Source organism: Octopus bimaculoides, chromosome 21, assembly GCF_046866305.1.
Source record: "Octopus bimaculoides isolate indiv1 chromosome 21, ASM4686630v1, whole genome shotgun sequence".
NCBI lineage: Eukaryota > Metazoa > Mollusca > Cephalopoda > Octopoda > Octopodidae > Octopus > Octopus bimaculoides.
This window is the reverse complement of record NC_142948.1, coordinates 20,641,595-20,663,227: the sequence shown is the minus strand read 5'-3', so window position 1 is coordinate 20,663,227 and position 21,633 is coordinate 20,641,595. Positions and strand designations below refer to the sequence as shown.

At 37.1% G+C, this 21,633-nt stretch overlaps 1 protein-coding gene across 1 annotated transcript in view; it reads right to left on the bottom strand.

Annotated features, from left to right (window-relative positions):
- Positions 1-2,248: 2,248 nt before the first annotated feature.
- Positions 2,249-21,633, bottom strand: part of LOC106873105 (G protein-coupled receptor 22) — a 76,324-nt gene continuing 56,939 nt past the window's right edge. Inside the window, exon 2 of the mRNA XM_089338904.1 lies at positions 2,249-4,645. Within this exon, the coding sequence (XP_089195030.1) occupies positions 2,573-3,760 (1,188 nt within the window). The 5' untranslated portion in view covers positions 3,761-4,645 and the 3' untranslated portion in view covers positions 2,249-2,572. The remainder of the gene's footprint in view (positions 4,646-21,633) is intronic.

Below are 21,633 nucleotides of genomic sequence, written 5' to 3'. Positions count from 1 at the left end.
CAGGAAGTCGTGGTCAGTTGTGACCGGTTACCTGGTACGGAATATTCAATTCGGCTAGCTCTTACTGTTGTGCGTGAGTGGATAAATTCCACTCCACAGTGAAGATAAAACCGAGTGTGTTGATCTGGTGTGTCCCTGGTGGTGGGGTTGTTGGCGCACGACATTGTGGTAGACAGTACATTGATGGTGAAGACGTCGGCGCAGGAACTGCTATAGCTATGTTCTGTATGTGTGGTGGTAATGATGTCCTGTTGAAACTTGGCGATGTCGGGGGGAATGCTTGTAGTTGGTAGTAGTAATTGTTGTCGTCACGGTGGTAATCTTGGTTGAAAGAAGCTGGTGGCGAAAAGGCTGTTTGGTGATGGTGTTTGAAGAGGTGCGCTTTTACAGACAGTCGACAGACAAATCTCTATACGGCCATTAGCGAAAACCTCGAAGAAAAATTTTCTTAACCCAAAATGAAAAAACGACCGTGCGAACTCAAAAAGGAGAAATGGTGACGAATGGAAAAACAGAGGACTCCTTTTATTTAAACGTATCACACGGTCGAACACAAAATATATATCAATGATGATATACAAATAATGTTATACTACGATAACATAGATTTCGTAAATACCAGTAATGAAGAGACGATAGAAAAGACAGCCGTATGAAATGAATAACAAGAGATATTTAGTGTGGCATAAAAGATGTATGTGTATGTGAGAGTGTGAATGCGACATATAAGAACATAATAAAAGACAGGCCGTTCATATGTATGTGAGATATCACAGCAGATAGAAAGTCAGTACACGTGAGAGTTTTATATCAAATTCTTGAGTACACAATAGTATGAGTCGTGTTGACTATGGTTGGAGATGTTGGTGGTCATCGTTGCTTGGTAGTTCAGTCTCCATGGCCGCATTTGTTCTTTAGTCGGGTTCACCAGTTATAGGTTGGTAGTCCAGAATCCATGCTGCGTTTTTCTTCGTCGGGGTCACCACTTTATAGGAAAGTGGGTTATTGCAGCTCAGCGGGCTGTGTGTTCGAATCACGTCGGGGGTCACCACTTTCCTATATAAAATTAGAAATATAACGGAACGCTGAACTCCAGACTATCAACTTAAACAACATTTATTCAGGTGGTTAATATATACATCTTTAGCTCTTGTTTGTTGTTACAGCTTCTGTGTGTGTGAGCATTGTTGTTGGGACGTTGGTATGTAGATGTAAGCGAGCTGTCGAGCTTAAGTTCGAAAGACGGTGAGAGACAGCTAAACACGTCCATGCTCAATCGCTGGCCAGCAAGAAAGAGACAGAATAAAGTGGGAAAGCTTGGTATGTTGAATTCTATGCATGCGCACGCCGTTACTACAAATTCTTGATTATATTAACAAAGATCATGAGATGAGAGATGAATGAGCTGGCAGCCATAAAAGTGGTGATATCACTACACATGAGAGGATGCTGGGAACTGTATAGCATGGCCCTCGGAAGTGAGCTGTGTAATCTTGTAGTTACAAGCATTCAACATATTTTCTATAGTTGTGAAACACAACACCTATCTCATAGATAGTGTTTGCAAGCTTATTCAGCTTGTTTTGGGTTGACCCCTTCATTTTATGCAACATCTTGCATGCTTTCTTTTTGAAAGTTTTGTAACTTGCCTTCTCATTTGAAGCTAGCTACGAAAACCTTTAGTTTCTTCATTTCATCTGACGGTGGCATCTTTGGTGGTGATGCGAAGTTCAAAATTATATCAACAATTCACACCATCCTCAGAAGGGAATATGATTTTACTGTTCCTGATATATTTGATTCAGCAATCACCCGATGTTGTGATTCGCTAGAATATTGCCCAAGTGATCAACAAAATCTGACCAATTATGACTTTGTATGGGATAGGCTCCAGCAATGGTCTTATCTTTTGGCAGAGAACATTGACAGTCACTGTAACAGTTGGTCAACAGATGGTGGACAGCAGCTGACAACACAAAGATAATGAACAGTTGGAGGATGAATGACATTAGAAGTCAGTAGCCAGCAAGCAACTAACAACGTTTTATATGCTGCTATAACTACACCAAGAACTATAACATTCAAAACTCTTTTGACATTTTGTCATTCATAGTAATGACATTTGTTTTGGTTTTTTTTTTTGTGTACAAAAAGAATAAAATTTTGTTTATCAAAAATTTCATCAGACTCTAGTATTCTTCATATATAATAATGATGTTAATACATACAATACTTCAAACAAGGAACATTCTTTTTATAAATATTTTATTGAAAATTTAAAAGAAATGAAGGAGAATGTTTTAACAACTGAAGAAAAACAGTATTATTATAATATTGTGTATGTGTCCAGTTGTTTGTCATTTTAGTATGTGGATATGTATGTTACTGTCTGTATGATTACATGTATGGTATGTCACTCTGTGTATGTGAGGTATATATATGTTAGTGTGCATATTATTGTCTGTATGTGCTGTGCATATTATGTATGTGTGAGTGCATTTGTTAGTGTCTGTAAAATTTACAATCAGTTCTCTCCCACTCTATTTGTTCCAATAGAAACGATAAAAACCCATTATTCTGCTGAGGTTGTATCATTAATTGTGTCCCGTGTCAAAGTCCAAATGCTTCCATTGTGGGTAGCAGAAGCATCTGTTCCAATTTTAGGATTTCTACGCAGTACTTTCTGTGTCATCCACTTGTTTCTGAGTGCCCTCTGGAAGTCTTGTCGCATGAATGTATAAAGAAGTGGATGTAACAGAGCTGTGGAGAAAGCAATGACAAGTCCAATAAAACGTAGCATTTCTGCTGTTATATCATGCAGAGCAATACTGATGCAGGAAATAATGATATGGGGCCCCCAACAAATGATGAATGAAGAAACAATGGCCAGTGTCATCTTGGTCAGACGCCGGTCCTGTAGTTTCCAAATGGACTCCTCTGCAGTACTGCTCCCTGTAAAGGCTAGGGTGGCCCGGATTAATGCTAAACGGACAGCGAGTCGTTGCTTAGCAACTCGGAAAATGTAGTAATAGCAGACAATCATGCCAGTCATGCAGAGGAAGAAGTAAAACATGAAGTAAACATCATGGAATGGGAAGAAATGGGCTGAATAAATGAAGTGTTGGCATGTGTGCAGTTTCCATTGCCAATTGACATCTCCTGTAGACTCAGTTACATCTTTGGAGCTGGTGAAGGTTTTGTGGAGTTCATGAGATGATGAGTTTGAAGAATTTGAATTTGGTAATATTGAAGATAAAGTTGATGAATGCAATTCTGTTACAGGTGGCAACAAGGAAAAGTCTACCCCAATAAATGGAGAACACAACCCAAACAAAGAACTTGTCCAAATGGCAAGAAGAGTTTTTTTCATATTGGATTGAATGACTTTTTTTCTTAATGGTGTCACCACAGCTTCATAACGATCAATGCTGATGGTAAGCAGGGTGACAGCACTAGCTGTACTAACAAATGTGATGTTGGCTTGGTGAAAGAAACATGGTAGCACGCAGCATTGTTCTTGGTAGCTCTGTAACAGGACAAGTGTGAGAGGAATGGCTGTGACACAAATAAGAATATCAACAATATTTAAATTAATGATGAGGAAGTTGTCTGTTTTCTGGGTTTTGAAACTCTTGTGGTATGTAATGAGGACAATGAAGTTACACACCAAACCACCAATACATTCAATGACAAGAGCCATTGAGAGTGTGTAGATAAAACCTGAAGATATCTCAGAGGGTACAAAGTTGTTGGATTCCATTTTGGATAGATCCTGCTGGTGCTGTTAATAAAATAAAGTACCAGTCAAACACTGTAGGTGTAGTTAAATCAATTAAAACAGCCCTTCAAATATATCACCTTGTCAAACTCTTAGAAAACAGGAATACCTGGTGCTAACCAAATGAAAGTTAAAATGATTTTATTCTTGCCACTCATAATATCATTCTGCTTATTTCAGTTTCTAAACAGGATGGTGAATAAAAACTAAATTTTTAATCTTTTTTAATTATTAAATTGTTATCGTTGGTGACATTAAAATTTAATCCTGATTTGTTTCAGCTTTTTCTGAGTGTTTTTCATTATTTCTCAAACAGCAATTTTAGTTTTTCTTCAGTGGAACTCCTTAAACAAAGATTTTTTTATTATGACATTTGCTTGGTTGGCACAACTGTGTGCTCAGAAAATTTATTTCTTCTTTTTTGTTTTGTTTTTTTTTGCTAATAATTTCTTAAAAAGAAGGAATATGGCAAATCATGTCAAGAAAATAAGGATCTCTGTGATAGACACAGCAGTCTGGCAGGAACAAAGCTCTGTATGGAAAACAAGTCAAAATATTTAGCAAACTTTTGAGAACTTTGGTATGTTTGTTGAGACAGCATGTTGATCAACTGGTAGGTGTTATCAATTGAAGGACACATCATGGCAACTGAGGGTATAGAGTGTGTAAAGAAGAATTAACTGCCCTCATTGGGATGTCATTAAAAGGATTAAATTAGACAACAGCTGTAGTGGTGTTGTACTAAAATCTAAGTATGTTTAATTGACTTCCTTCAAAACATGAGAGATGAGTTTTGATGTATCACATTCTGTGAAGGAAGTTTTATTTGCTTGGAGGGAATCGTCTTCAGTTTCCAGTTTCTTGAAGCTGTTAAAAGAATAAAAGTATAGTTATAATAATGAGTGTGTGTTGTGTGTATGTCTCTCTCTCTCTCTCTCTCTCTCTCTCTCTCTCTCTCTCTCTCTCTCTCTCTCTCTCTCTTTCTGATCAAACAGATTCCAATGAGACTGGTGCTGTTCTGCATTGGCTAGACTTATGTTGTGTAATAAAATCAATAAAAAGAGCACAGTGAACTTGCTGGACACTTTGGACAGAGTCCTTCTTCAGGGGAAAAGTTGAAAGGAGAGAAATTAATGAGAGACAGCAGAGTTTTACATCCTTTAAGTTGAAAGCAACTGATAAGGAACACAGAACCACAAGAGTTTCACTCATAAACAATACAGGACCCTTTGCCTTGTTAAGAGAAGTATAGAGGATAATTCTCATTGCTAGGACTCTGACGTAGCAGAACAAGTTGATGTCAGTCCCAGAACAGCAGTCAGGTATCTCCACTAACTTGGCTACTATGGCAGAGCAGCAAGGAAGAAGCCATTTCTTTGACCAGTCATTTCCTCTCAATAGAATGTACCACATAGAATATTTGAAATTATTCGACTGTAGCTTGAATTACAGTGATACAATAACCATTTGGATGGATGCAAGAGAGATTTCAAGGAGAGATTTCATCGAACAGATGGGCACAAACACAGAGTGAATTCAGTGAAGGAAGGGAAGTAATCATTCAAGGATTAAAATATTGGTTTATTTACTTCGTGGTAATGGTTATTTCCCTTCTTGCATTGTTATAATATCGGTTATTTCCCTTTATTTTTGAAACGTTGCTTTCAAATTTTTGTACAAGGCCAGCAATTTGGAGGGAGGAGGTAAGTCGTTCAAATGGTACTTATTTTGTCGACTCCAAAAGGATGAAAAGCAGCGTCAACTTCGGTGACATTTGAACTCAGAACACAAAGTCGGAAGACTTAGAGCTAAGCATTTTTCCTGCCTCAGTAACGATTTTACTAGCTTGTCACATTTTTATTTATTGCAATATAATTTATTTCCTCTAACCATCATAAACGTTCCTTTCTGTATTACCGATTATTTCCCTTTCTATATTATAATGTCAGTTATTTTCTTTGTGTATTAAAAAATTAATCATGTCCCATGTTAAATATAATACTGTTCTTGATCAGTACCACAGACAGCAACAACAGCAAGTATTCCACGATACTAATGAACAGCAAACCTCAATTGGATGGCTGTTGATGTTTATGAGTTCCTCCGCCTTTTAATGGGTTTTACCTTTCGTCCCACAGGGTGTCCAACAACCACCCACATCACCAAGCTACTTCAGTGGGGTTACAAGTTTAGTCGCCAAGAACCCAAACAGGTTGTACAGGGTTACACAAGTAGCACTCGAAGTAACCTGACATAGTAATATAATATAATATATTTACATATAGCACGAGCAAGTTACTCGGGACCTTACTAATGCTGGTGCTCCAAAAAGTGGTTGGCATTATGTAGAAACTATCCCAAAGCAGATACTGGTGCATAACACATTTGCCCATGCCAGTATGGAAGATGGCAAATAAGTGATGATGATCATCATCATCATATGAATGTGTGTGTGTGTGTGTGTGTGTGTGTGCTGTAATTTGTCTGTGTATTTTGCTATGTAATTAATATAACTTGCATTGATTTATTATCAATGTTGTTCAAGATCACTGTCTTTCTCTCATAGACCCAAACCACATACATGAGCATGTGTGGTAGGTATGTATGAGTTATGTATAAATGTATATATGTATTGCACATACACACTCAAATACATTTGCGCAAAATCATTTCACATTTAATTCTTTCATAATTTCTTATCTTTCCATATGCATGTTTGTATGTATATATATATATGAATATTACCTTTGTTGATAACAAAGGTCTGTCCCTCAGAATGAAAGATAGATTGTACAATGCTTGTGTACGAACGGCTATGCTACATGGTAGCGAAACATGGGCGGTGACTGCAGGGGACATGTGAAAGCTTAAAAGAATTGAAGCCAACATTTTCTGATTGATGTGCAACATCAGTGTATGACAAAGTGTAAATGTATTAAGGGAAAAATTAGATATATGAGGCATCAGATGTAGTGTGCAAAAGAGATGATTGCACTGGTATAGTCATATGATGTGTATGGATGAAGACAGCTGCATCAAGAAGTGCTGATCTCTTATGGAAGCAATCTGTGGAAGAGGAAGACCCAGGAAGACATGAGATGAAGTGGTGAAAAATAATCATCAGATGTTGAGCCTCACAGAGATGACAAACGGCCACAATGATTGGTGATTGATGATTGAAGACTTGTCTAGTTAAGTAAAATCAAGGCCGTAAAAGCATGTCATTTATGGTCATGTCCTTGACCAAACCTCTCCCTGACAACCTGTCTTCTTAACACCTCCTCTGTCCTCCCACCCAAGTTCTCCACTCACTGTATTCCTCTTCCTCTCCTCTATCTCCCACTCTCCCTTAGTACCTTTATGAATCTCTTCCCCACAACATATCCTCATAACATCCACTCCCTGTATTTGTGTCAATTCACTGTATTCCCTTCCCCTCTACCACCCACTCACCCTTCACAATCTCATCAACTTACCCATCCACTCATCCTATCCAATCCTTGGTTCCACTTCACTTATATACACTTCCCTGTAATTTGAATGTACTCCCACCCCTGTCACATTTTCACAAGTTCTCTCTCTCTATCCTCTCTGCTACGGAGGGAGCATGTCTCTCGTTTACTACAAGACACTTATTTCTGTCCCTTTATTCATACTGTAACCTCTTGTCACATGATACAAAGCCACCTCCCTCAATACTAGCCCCACTTCAGTTGAGGGATCTTTTCTTGTAAGTTATTTAGTGACCTCACTTCTGCTAATGCCACATAAAAAGCATCCACTACACTGTAAAATGGTTGGTATTAGGAAGCTGTAGGAACCAGGCCAAAGCAGAATATGGAACCTGGTGCAGCCTTCTGATATGCCAGCTCTTGTCTAACCTTCCACCCCATACCAGCATGAAAAGCAGATGTTAAATTATGATGATGATGATGACGATGATGATAAATATATGAATTATGTAAATACATATATAAAGACTACTTTTAAGACCACTGACACACACGCATGCATGCACGCACGCACGCACACACACACACACACGCACGCACACGCACGCACACGCACGCACGCACACACACGCACACACACACACACACACACACACACACACACACACACACACACACACACACAGAGGTAAACATAACAAACTAAAAGACGTAGTTTCTCTCACATTTCAAAAACCTTCTCTGCCCAAGACTGGAAATTTCCTCAGCATTTCAGGTTCTGTATTTGACTGTTTAACCATGCCCCGTACAAAAAGAAGCCTTGGAACTGTTCGAATTTCAAAGAGGCCACATTGTGAGTCAATCTGAAGGTGGACTTAGTCAGCATAAAATCACAGAAGACCTTGGGATCCTGCTTTCTACAGTTAATAGAGTGATTGTGCTATTCATCAGAGAGGGGAAGGGGACCACATCAACTCAACTAGGTCAACCAAGTCCCTTTGACAGGACCCTTTGCTTTGTTAAGAGAAGTGTAGAGAATAATTCTCATTGCTAGGCCTCTGACATAGCAGAACAAGTTGATGTCAGTCCCAGAACAGCTGACAGCTGTCTCCACTAACTTGGCTACTATGGCAGAGCAGCAAGGAAGAAGCCACTTCTTTGACCAGTCAATATGAAGTGGCGAAAAGATTGGGCCAGTGAGATGGTGGAGGAGCCACTAGCATTTTGGGACACTGACATATTCTCTGATGAATCTAGATTTGCTGTATTTTCTGACAGTGGTCAAGCATGGGTCTGGAGGCTCTGTGATCAAGAATTTGACATGAAAAGATTACAGCCAACAATGAAACATAGTAGCTATTCTGTGATGATCTGGGCAGCAATTTGGAGCAATGGTTGATCAGAGCTGGTGCAGTGTGAGGGAAATATAAATTCAGATAAATATGTGTCCATATTCTTTCCTACACTAGGCACAAGGCCTGAAATTTTAGGGGAGGGGACCAGTCAATAAGATCAACACCAATACTCAACTAGTACTTAATTTATCGACCCTGAAAGGATGAGAGGCAAATTCGAACTCGAGGTCAATTTGTTCGAATATAATTATATACATATATCATATATTATATATATGTCTATCTATCTATCTATCTATCTATATATATATATATATATATATATATATATATATATATATATATATCATCATCACCATCATCGTTTAACGTCCGCTTTCCATGCTAGCATGGGTTGGACGATCTTACTGAGGAGTGGCAAGCCAGAAGGCTGCACCAAGCTCCAATCTGATTTGGCAGAGTTTCTACAGCTGGATGCCCTTCCTAATGCCAACCACTCCGAAAGTGTAGTTGGTACTTTTACGTGCCACCGGCATGAGGGCCAGTCACACGGTACTGGCAACGGCCACGCTCAAAGAGATGTTTTTTATGTGCCACCTGCATGGGAACCAGTCCAGTGGCACTGGCAACAACCTCGCTTGAATGATTTTCTAACATGCCACCAGCACAAGTGCTAGAAGGCAATGCTGGTAATGATTATTTACGGGCCACTAGCACGGAAGCCAGACAGCTGCTCTGGCAATGAACACACTCAGACAGTGCTGTTAGTGCTCCACTGGTGCGGTGCCAGTCATTGAGTATGGTTCAATTATGGTATAATAATATATCATGATAAACAATTGCAGCATGGAAGGTGTCTATAAGCCATTCAAAATCACACAAAAACCGTTATACTCTTCAACATTTAAATTTAGTTTGCCAAAATATTTTTGTCACTTTGAGATCATGACCTGTTCACTGACAAAATTCTGTGCTGCAATTTAAATGCTGAAGTGAATGTAATGGCCCCCACGCGCCCTCAAATGCTGCAATTGTATATATATATATATATATATATATATATATATATATATATATTTATTTAAGCAACCAAATTTCCCTTAACAAAATGATTGTGCATGCATGGGTGGGTGTGTGGGTGTGTGGGTGTGAATAAGGGGTCACAAAGCAGCCTTCACATAATAACCAAATCTTCAAATCCTTATAGTAAGCCTAACTGATTGAAATAAATTTCAATATCTTAATTTTCTCATAAAGATGTTGCTGCTTTCATGACCCAGTAGGTAAGGGTGATCAGAAGTGGAAGCTTCAAATTTCTGCCAGGAATTACAAGGGACCTTATTAAATATTTTTTTAAGCAACCAGTTTTCCTTCAACAAAAAGATTGTGTGTGAGTGTGTGTCTATGTGTGAAGAAGGGGCTACAAAGCAGCCTTGATATAGTAACCAAATCTCCCTCAAAATTTTTATAGTAAACCCAATAATTGAAATAAATTTAAATATTGTAATTATCTCTTTAAAGTTGTTACTTCTTTGATTGTCCAGTAGGTAAGTGTGCTTAGAAGTAGTAACACATCAGTAGAGTTTCAGGTCTCTGCCAGGAATTACATGGGGTCTCATTAAATATTTTCATTTAAGCAACCAAATTACCCTGAACAAAAAGATTGTGGCCACAAGGCAGCCTTCACAGAGTAATCAAATTGTCATCATATCTTTATGATAATTCCATTAATTGAAATAAATTTAGATATCTTGATTTTATTAAAATTATTGATGATTTGGTAGCTCAGTAGGTATGGGTGTTGCAAAGTGGTAATATAACAAGTGGAGGTTTCAAATCTCTTCCAGGAATTACAAAGGTTCTTATTAAATAACATTTTTATTTACGCAACCAAATTTCCCCCGGCAAAAAGATTGTCTGTGTGAAGAAGGGGCCACAAAGCAGCTTTGACATAATAACCAAATCTCCTCCAAATCTTTATAGTAAACCCAATAATTGAAATAAATTTAAATATCTTAATTTTCTTATAAAACTTGTTATTTCTTTGATGTCCCAATAGGTAAGAGTGTTTAGAAATAATAGCAAAATACTCTCGTGGAGGTTTCAAATCTCTGCCAGAGATTACAAGATGTCTTATTAAATATTTTTATCTAAGCAACCAAATTTTCATCAATAAAAAGATTGTGTGTGAAGAAGGGAGTCAAAAACAACCTTGACATAGTAACCAAATCTCATTCAACTCTTTGTAGTAAGCCCAGTAATTGAAATAAATTTAAATATCTTCATTTTCACAGGAGAATTGTTGCTTTGGTGGCCTAACAGGTCAGGATGTTTAGAAGTGGAGGTTTCAAATCTCTGCCAGAAATTACAAAAGACATTATTAAATACTTTTATTTAAGCAACCAAATTTCACTCATCAAAAATATTGTGTGTGTGTGTGTGTGTGTGTGTGTGTGTGTGTGTGTGTGTGCAAAGAAGGGCCACAAGACAGCCTTCACATAGTAACCAGATCTCCCTCATATATTTATAGTAAATACAATATTTGAAGTAAATTTAAGTATCTTAATTTTCTCATAAAAATTTTTGCTGCTTTGGTGGCCCAGTAGGTAAGGGTGTTTAAAAGTAGTAACAAAACACAAGCAGAGATTTCTAATCTCTGCCAGGAATTACAGGGTGGTCTTACTAAACATTTTCATTTCTTACCTCTGGAGATTAAAAAAAAAATGAAAAATTTTAATAAGACCCCTTAATGCAGGCCCTGGGTAGGATTGAACCCAGCTCAGGATGTTCAATGTGGTTTTCTAATTATGTCTCTACCCACGAGACCACCAAGACACCTAACATTAATGTAGTAAATTAAGGGATATTTAAATCTATCATAACTAAAGATAAAAAACAAAAATTATCTCATCACAGCTGTAGCTCAGTAATTAATTCCAAATTGGGGACCTGTTTAGATGCCTTTGTAGGTAAGAACATTGATTAGTAAGTAGGGATTTAATGCACTGGGAGAGGGTTTCAATCTGTAACTCTCTCAAGGAATTACAAGAGCAGTGGAGTGCAGGGAGTAAATATTTTATTTTTAAAAAAAATTCAAATTTTTATGAACACCAAGGATAGTGATCATGGAAGGGATTGAACCTTGCTCAAGATGTGTAATACAGCATGTGTAATTACCCACATGGCCACAAAGACAACACCTCTAAAAGTAAGCAAAAAAGAAGCTATTTAAATTGATTTATATATCATATATGTATATATATATATATATATATATATATACATATATATATATATATGTATGTATATAATTATATATACATATAATTTTATATAATTATACATATATATATATATATTTATAATTATATATATATATATATATATATATATATATATATATATATATATATATATATATATATATATATATATATATATATAATTTTATCTACTACATATGTGGAAAATCGGAGGGTGTGTGTGTGTGTGTGTGTGTGTGTGTGTGTGTGTGAGAGAGAGAGAGAGAGAGAGAGAGAGAGAGAGAGAGAGAGAGAGAGAGAGAGAGAGAGAGAGAGAGAGGTGATAGTGGTAGGAAGATTGTCTGGTTAATTGTATTTTAATGGTGAGGACTGATACTTCACACCTCCTCCTGCAATTCAAGAGGAGGAAATGGTGACAATATACATAAGCAAATAAGACAGTGAAACCCTTACATTCCTTGCCTTAGTATGTCTTAAGAAGTGCATCATCATGAAGATTCCAAGACATATTAAAAGAATGAATGTAATGGCTAGTCACATGTTATGGCAGCCACATTTTCAGTATAGAAGACCATCATCCACATAGCTCTGACTCTTTCAGAAGGATGTCAAGGTTGTCAACAGACATTGGGGGGAAAAAGCAAAACACATAACTCAAAAAACCCAGAAGAGAACTGCTATGGCCTCTCTCCACTGTACAAACATGGAAGGGACTGACTGAGTTTTGAATAAGTAAGATTACAAATTATATCTGAAGGTACAGATGTGTCTCCACTAAATCAGGACATAAACAAATCCACAACAATTATCAAGAGGTGAGAGATAAACAAACATATACAGAGTTACAAATACACACACAATTACATATATAAATATGTGCATACACAAACACATACCAATGTATATATGTGACAGACTTCCACAGAAATTTCTGTCTATCAAATCCACTCACAAAGCTTTGGTTGGCCCAGGGCTATATAGTAGAAGACACTTGTATGCAGTTCGGAAGCAAACTTCTTAACTACACAATGTGGAGATATTTTCCCACCTTTCTGTGGGAAAATCCTTCCTGATTTATGAGCTTTCAATTAAAGCGCAATAATTAGGAACAAATTAATTCTTAAAGGTGAGAACTATTTGTGTTAATAATTACAAGGTCACCAGTTCAAACCATGCTACTAGCTGGTCCTGATGTAGGACTGGATGGGTGGGTGGATGAGTAATTGCTAGACATACCAGTTAAGGAAAATTGTGGTGAAAGAGAAAAACATCAAGTGTGTTTGTGTTTGTGTGTGTGTGTGTGTGTGTGTGTGTGTGTGAGAGAGAGAGAGAGAGAGAGAGAGAGAGAGAGAGAGAGAGTGGTGATAGTGGTAGGAAGATTGTCTGGTTAATTGTATTTTAATGGTGAGGACTGATACTTCACACCTCCTCCATCTGTGAGTAAATAATGAATATATGTACTTGATAGGTCTAGTTACCTCAATGTCAGTTACCTAACTGATACATATAAGCTCATGAACATTTGTATATGTATGTTCATATCTATGTGTGTATGCATGTGAGTGTGCAAATGTATATAATACACACATATATCATCCTCATTATCCCCACTGTTTAGCATCTGCCTTCCATGCTGGCCAGGTAGGGGTCTGCACCAGACTTCTGTCACTGTTTTGGCAGGGTTTTTATGGTTGGATGCCCTTCCTAACACTAATCACCCAGCAGGATGGAATTAGTGCTTTTTACGTGACACAAGCACAAGTGAGGTCAATTTGGCATGGTTTTTACAGCTGGATGCCCTTCCAAATGCCAACCACTTTACAGTATGGACTGGTAGCTTTTTAAGTGGCACCAGCACTGGCAGGATCATCAAGTAACTTGCAAGACAAAGATCCTTTGAGAGGGGTATTAAAGGAGTTGGTGGGTATCATCTTCTTCAGCTGTCTGTTGTAAGACGACAATGACAGTTTTTATTCAGTAGTCATCTTCTAGCAGGCTCGCATGTGGGCTACAAAGCCTGCTCTTGAGCTGCAGCAGCAATGACATTTATTGCAGGTGAAGCTACTTTATGCAATGGAGAAGAAACACCTGTCATGTGCCTTTTCATATTCTCACAGCTGGTTCTTCTCAATGGCTGGAATTATGAGCTTCAGCAATTGGTGCCATTCATTGCACTACAGGGCCTTCTCCTCCCATATGTTTGGAGAGATGCTGGAGTTCTTCATATATCTCTTCGTTGTCGGGTGCATTCTTCACCTGGGAAGGTTTTGGCATTCATAAGTAGCCATCTTTCTCATTCCCTGGCGAGGATGTAGTCAATTTGATTATAGATCAGTCGGTGAATAGGTGGCTAGCAGGTTTCCTGAAGTTAGTGTTACAAACCATAAAATTATTTACATCACAGAACTCTGGCAGCCTGGTTCCCTCCTCATTGTGGAAACCAAGACCAAAGCCTTCATGTACACCATGGAAGCTCCCTGCATGTTGTCCAATATGCCTATTAAAGTCACCAGCCACAAAGAGAAGGTCCCTGTCATTTGTCGATGAGGTAGTCTGCAGGAGGGTGTCATAAAATCGGTCTTTCTGTCCATCAGGTAGCCCTGGCTGAGGGGCATAGGCCGAGAAAATGGTTGCTTACCCATGATGCAGCATTAATCTAATCCTAAGTATTCTATCACAGACTCTGACTACCTCGATTATCTTATCAACCCATTTCTCCACACCGTCAGTGTTCCCTACCCAGAAAATCTTGTACCCATGTTCTTTGCCTGTGAGGAACCTAGTGGAACTTCCTCTCCACCTTACTTCTTGGAGGCAGCACAAATCTACATGTCGCCAATCAAGCATCTCAACAATTTCACCAGACCTACCTTCCTGTGTGCCCACGTTGAGTGTGCCAACCCTGAGGGTGTGGGAGGTGTGGGCCTGTGAGACCTTGGGATGGGGGGACATCAGCGTCATGTACCTGAAAAGAAAGCTCGCATTTGGCAGAACATATGTACATACAATAGTCTTCAACTTGCATACACCACACCATCATTTTATGCTCTACATGATCACTACCTTACATCGGAGATAAACCCTAAGTAGGGATGGGGGCTGCATTATGCCTTTAGAAGTGTTCATGAGAGACATCCGATAGAGGTCAGAGGATAGAAACTTCCAGTACAGGTGGCTGGGCAGGCACACTGTGAAACAGCAGAGACTCAGGCTGCCGGTGTCTGAGAATATTATGATAATAATGAGATAGAATTGGGCAAATCTTAACCAAGAGATTTTGGTCAGCCAATCTGTGACAAAATTAGATAAATGAATGAATAAGTGATGATAATAAATGAGCGTGAAAGAGAGATAATTGGATCGAATGAAGGGAACATAAGTTTTTCTTTTTTAAACATACGGCATGGAAGATGAACCTATGTTTATATATATATATATATATATATATATATATATATATATATATATATATGTATAAGTATATATATAGTATAAATAATTAAATGGAGTTAAATGCAAGTGTTATTCAAATTCTTTTACTTCCAACATATGTTTCAAAGACAACATTGGTATTATTCCAAAGGAATAAATGGTGTAAATTAATGCAATATTCTCATCAGAGAAAGAAAGAGAAACAAACTCAACAATAAGGTATTTTAACAAATGTGATGACCATGTAAATGAGGAACAAAATGCTATTAAGTATTTTTAAAAAACCGTTAGTAGACTTAACTTGTATTGAATATTTCGGGGTTATAACCCCATTTTCAAGAAATTGACGAATGTTGCTGATGTGCGTGGGTGTGTGTATGTGTAGAACGCTCACCCACACGCACACGCAACATTCGTCAATTTTTTGAAAATGATGTCATTACCAACAAATACTGAATACACGGTAAGTCTACATTAATTCACATAATTGTTTTCTTGTGATTTACCTTGCACTTACTTTGCATTGTTTTGACCTTACATACGATCTTTTATACAATACATATATGTATATAGATATATCTATATATGTATCAAAGGGCCTTAGAGTCAACCTAGCTAAAACCAAAGTCCTAATAAGTTGGAAGGCAGACAAACCACAAACCCCTTCAGGTAAATGGCCCTGCTCGATCCATAGAAAAAGTGTAGGTAGAAACTCTATAAGATGTACCCAGTGTAAGCTATGGACACTTAAGAGGTGCAGCAATATCAAAGGAAGGCTAACTGGGAAGATAGTTTTTGTATGTGGCAGATGCTCAGGAGCAATAAACACTGGAAATGTGCAGAGAACAACTTCTGCCACATTCCAGGGAGAAAAACTGGAAGTAGTTGATAGCTTCCGTTACCTAGGTGACAAAAGTCAGTAGTTGGGGAGGTTGCACTGAAAGTGTAGCTGCTAGAATAAGAATAGCCTGAGCAAGGTTCAGAGAGCTCTTACCTGTGCTGGTGACAAGGGGCCTCTCACTTAGAGTAAAAGGCAGACTGTATGACGCATGTGTACAAACAGCCATGCTTCATGGCACTGAAAAATGGGCCGTGACTGCTGAGGACATGCATAGGCTTGCAAGGAATGAAGCCAGTGTGCTCCAATGGATGTGTAATGTCAGTGTGCATACTAGACAGAGTGTTAGTACCTTGAGAGAAAAGGTGGACCTAAAAATCATCAGATATGGTGTACAAGAGAGACGACTGCGCTGGTATGGTCATACAGTGAGAATGGATGAGGATAGATGTGTGAAAAAGTACCATACCCTAGCGGTTGAGGGAACCTGTGGAAGAGGTAGACCCAGTAACCCCTGAGATAAGGTGGTGAAGCACGATCTTCAAACATTAGGCCTCACCGAGGCAATAACTAGTGACCGAGACCTTTGGAAATATGCTGTGCATGAGAAGACCTGGCAAGCCAAGTTAGACCATAACCCGTGGCCTATGCCAGGGGTGTAACCAGCCCACTTATGCATACTTTTCCTTCATTGGACACTAAACTCTGCTTGTGAAAACCTGTTAAAGCAAGTGAAATTGAAACTGAATCAAATTCAATGATGGGCACCCGTGCCACTGGAGCGCTAAGCGCACCATCCGAGCATGATCGTTGCCAGAGCAGCTGTCTGGCTTCCATGCTAGTTGCATGTAAAAAGCACCATTTGAGTGTGATCATTACCAGTGTTGCCTTACTGGCACTTGTGCTGATGGCACTTAAAAGCACCCACTACACTCTCGGATTGGTTGGCATTAGGAAGGGCATCCAGCTGTAGAAACTATGCCAGATCAGATTGGAGCCTGGTGCAGCCATCTGCTTCACCAGTCCTCAGTCAAATCGTCCAACCCATGCTAGCATGGAAAGTGGACGTTAAACGACGATGATGATGATGATGATGATGATGATGCTGTATGTATACATATATATCTATATAAATCAGTATATATATATATATATATATATATATATATATATATATGCATATATATAAGTAAAGATATGTATAAATAAGTGTATATATATATATCTATATATATTATTTATATAGATAGGGTGATAAATTGAATATTAATTCAATTTAAAACCAAGTGGCCTAGCATATAAAAAAATCTGAAAATTCAGAAAAAATAGTACTACACGTGTATAAGGGATGACCACTAGGTGGACATCCAATATGCTAGAAAGAGGTAATCAACGACCCAACCACAAAGAAAAATAAATATACATAGGTATATATATAAGTATATATCTATACATATATATACATATATATATATATATATATATATATATATATATATATATATAGATATATATATATATATATATATATATATATATATATATATATATATATATATATACATATATAAGTACATATATATTAGTATGTATATGTATATATATATATATATATATATATATATATATATATATAAATTATATAAAATGGGACAAGAACGCAAAACATCCAGACAGTTAGGTGATACAAGAAAGGGACAACAAAACATCCAAATAGACGATACAAAGAAAACAAGGACAGGTCATTTGGAGTTTTCTTTCATCAGTTGAGATCCAGATTATCTTTGTAATTTCGGCTGGTTATACTCGATATTGCTCCAATCTGGCCAGCCCCAAGGAAAAACTAAGCTAAGAGCATTAGATTCCTTAGAAGAAAGCAGCGAATGTATAGAAAAAAAAAATGGATGGCAAAAATGAACAATGTTACACAAATACAGTTAAAATAATAACAGGACATAACAACAGGTGCCTTTCAACTAAGGACGAATTAGATTAAGCTAGTGTGTGTGGAAATAAAACCTTACAGCAAGGATACAAGATTTTACAGGCTCAGGGAGGAATATTGATGTTGCACATACAACGGCCGGCCAAGAAAGAAAGATCAGGCTTGGCTGAACGCTGGTCATGTGAGAAGAGTGGAGAGAGAGAGGTAGATGCAGAGGGACAAAAGAAATAAGGAAGGGCAAAAAAAAAAATTACAGGGACACAGTGAAGTGAAAAGTGGAGGGAAAGTGAGCAAGAAGAGAAAGCAAGGAAATGTGAGTGATGGGGAAAGAAAGAACGAAGAGTGGAATGAACGAATAAGGATGAAAGGGCTGATAGACAGAAATAGAGTTGTACAAGATTTAGAAAAATGTATACTTATATATAAGGGACAAAGTGTACGTATGCCGCTATATATATATATATATATATATATATATATATATATATATATATATATATATATATATATAATACAAAATGGGACAAGAACGCAAAACATCCAGACAGTTAGGTGATACAAGAAAGGAGCAACAAAACATCCAGATAGACGATACAAAGAAAACAAGGACGGGTCATTTGGAGTTTTCTTTCATCAGTCGTGTTATATATAAGTATATATATATATGTGTATATATATATATATATATATATATATATATATATATATATATATATATATATATATATATATATATATATATATATATACTATGTATAAAAAAGAGATGTGTGTGTAATCGCTTTTCACGTGAAATCGACTTCACCAAATGCTTCCATACTTGTGATGCGTGAATAATTTGACCTCGGATAAATCTTAGGCTCTTCATTTGATTTTTTTAATTAAAAATAAATAATATTGCTTTATATTTAACAAATCTCTCTCTCTCACTCACACTCTGTCTCTTACAAACACACACATACATAAATGTATACAAACATATTTACAAAGACACACGCGTGTATGCGCGCGTGCTCCGGTATTGACGTAACAACGGCAAAAAGCTTCACTCTCTATTTTGTGTGTGACTGTGTGTGTTGGTACGTATGAGAGAGAGAGAGTAAATACTACATACACACCGCTCTCTCACTCTGTCTCACACACATACAGACACACACACACACACACACACACACCTTGACTCACTCACACTCTGTCTCTTACAAAGACACACATACATAAATGTATACAAACATATTTACAAAGACACACGTGTGTATTCGCGCGCGTGCATGTTTGTAAGACACAGAGTGCGAGTGAGTCAAGAGCTGTGTTGTCATATGCATACATCCAAAGATGTATGTATATTTATGCATGTACGTATACATGACAACAAACCTCTCTCACTCACACTCTGTCTCTTACAAACACACACATACATAAATGTATACAAACATATTTACAAAGACACACGTGTGTATGCGCGCGCGCGCGTGAGCGCGTGCGTGGGGGTTCCACAATCGCCATTTATTTCAATTACTCTTGTGAGGATATTCACATAAATCATTTTTTTCCTTTAATCCCCATTTTAATTTTCGTAAAAGTTTCCAAGTACCAATGAGGCTTTTTGGCACATCTTCAATTTTCCCCATTCATGAGAGGCGCCCAGCCATCATTCATCTGAGAGTCCATCTACAGAATGTCCTCTCAAATTTCTATACAGCATATTTTGCCTTTTTTTCTTCAAGTATATAAGCAACAATTTCATTCCCGAGCAACGCCGGGTGCCTCTGCTAGTATATATATATAAAGTAGTTGTATACTGTCAACTTAACGTGACAGTCCCAATAAGAGAATCATACTACTGCTATTTAGCCCTAGGAAGCTGGACCGCTTCCTGGATCATTTTTTGCCCGTCTTTGTTTTTGTATATATTCACTGCTTTCTTCCAAGGAATCTAATGCTCTTAGCTTAGTTTTTCCTTGGGGCTGGCCAGATTGGAGCAATATCGAGAATAATCAGCCGAAATTGCAAGGATAATCTGGATGTTGACTGAGGAAAGAAAACTCCGAATGACCTGTCTTTGTTTCCTTGTATCTTTATCTGGATGTTTTGTGTCCTTGTCCCATTCTGTATTATTTATACATACATACATACATACATATATATATATATATACATATATATATATATATATGTATATATATATATATATATATATATAAATTAAAAGGGTAAAGGATTACCAATTTATTAATTAATAAATCAATTAACAATTAATAATTTTTACCAAGCCCATCGGTATGAAAGCACCATTATTGGTGGAGAACTTATTTAAAAGCTCATATATATTTATAAACATAATTAAGGGATCAGCAAATATTTGCTTCACCATACTCAATTTCCTGAGTATCACTCATAATCCAGAAACGCGTCTACTGTTAACCTTCGGAATGGTTAGTTTTTCATTGTTCTTTTTTTCTTCTTGTTTTTGCCTTTGTGAGTTACAAGTGATGCTATCTGTGGGATTCTCAGCTTTTTTAGCTGCTATTTCTGAACTTTGGTATATGGTGAAGCAAATATTTGCTGATCCCTTAATTATGTTTATAAATACATATATATATATACATATATATATGTGTGTGTGTGTGTGTGTGTGTGTGTGTGTGTGTGTGTGTGTGTGTGTGTGTATATATATTTATATATTTGGAACGAAGATTTTCCTCAAAGACTTTTCTCAAAGAACCCTTTTAGAAAGTTGAAAGGCACTATCCTTTGGGATGTGAGATTTCACAAAATGTTTGTGGCTTTTGCTTTTATAGATGTGCAAGCGCTTTCAGTTCATAATGTTTTCAAGCTCGTGTTATTACATATGTAATAACACCTGCTTGAAAACATTAAGAACTGAAAGCGCTTGCACATCTGTAAAAGCAAAAGCTACACACATTTTGTGAAATCTCATCCCAAAAGATAGTACCTTTCGACTTTCTAAAAGGGTTCTTTTATCAATCTTAACTCTTTGAAAAAAAATCTTACCTCCAAATATTATAACTGCATCAAGGAATTTTCAAAACACTCCTTTTATTTCGTCACTATTATTAGCGCTTTCATTCCTCTCTACAACTTGTCAAATAAAATTGTATTTGACACGTTCTAGAGAGGAAAGAAAGCGCTAATAATAATGAAGAAATAAAAGGATTTTTTTCCAAAATTCTGCCAACATTTTTTCTGAATATTCAATTCTGTACATCACACCTAACACACTACATATAGATAGATAGATAGATAGATAGATAGATAGATAGATAGATAGATAGATAGATAGATAGATAGATAGATAGATAAATCAAAATAAGCAACACGGATTTTAAAGATGATTGCAGTACGCACGTTTCATGCTACTCCATTTATTTAAGTAATGCGAGCATTACATTAAATGCAATATGTAGAGCAATCTTCAGCTGCACAAAAATGTAGAAAATTACAGTAGAATAGACATATTATAATTGTAGCAACGTTTAAAATCCAAGTGGGAAGAAGAATACATAAAAATCCATCTTGACATAGCCAAGGCTAGCAGGCTAGCCTGCT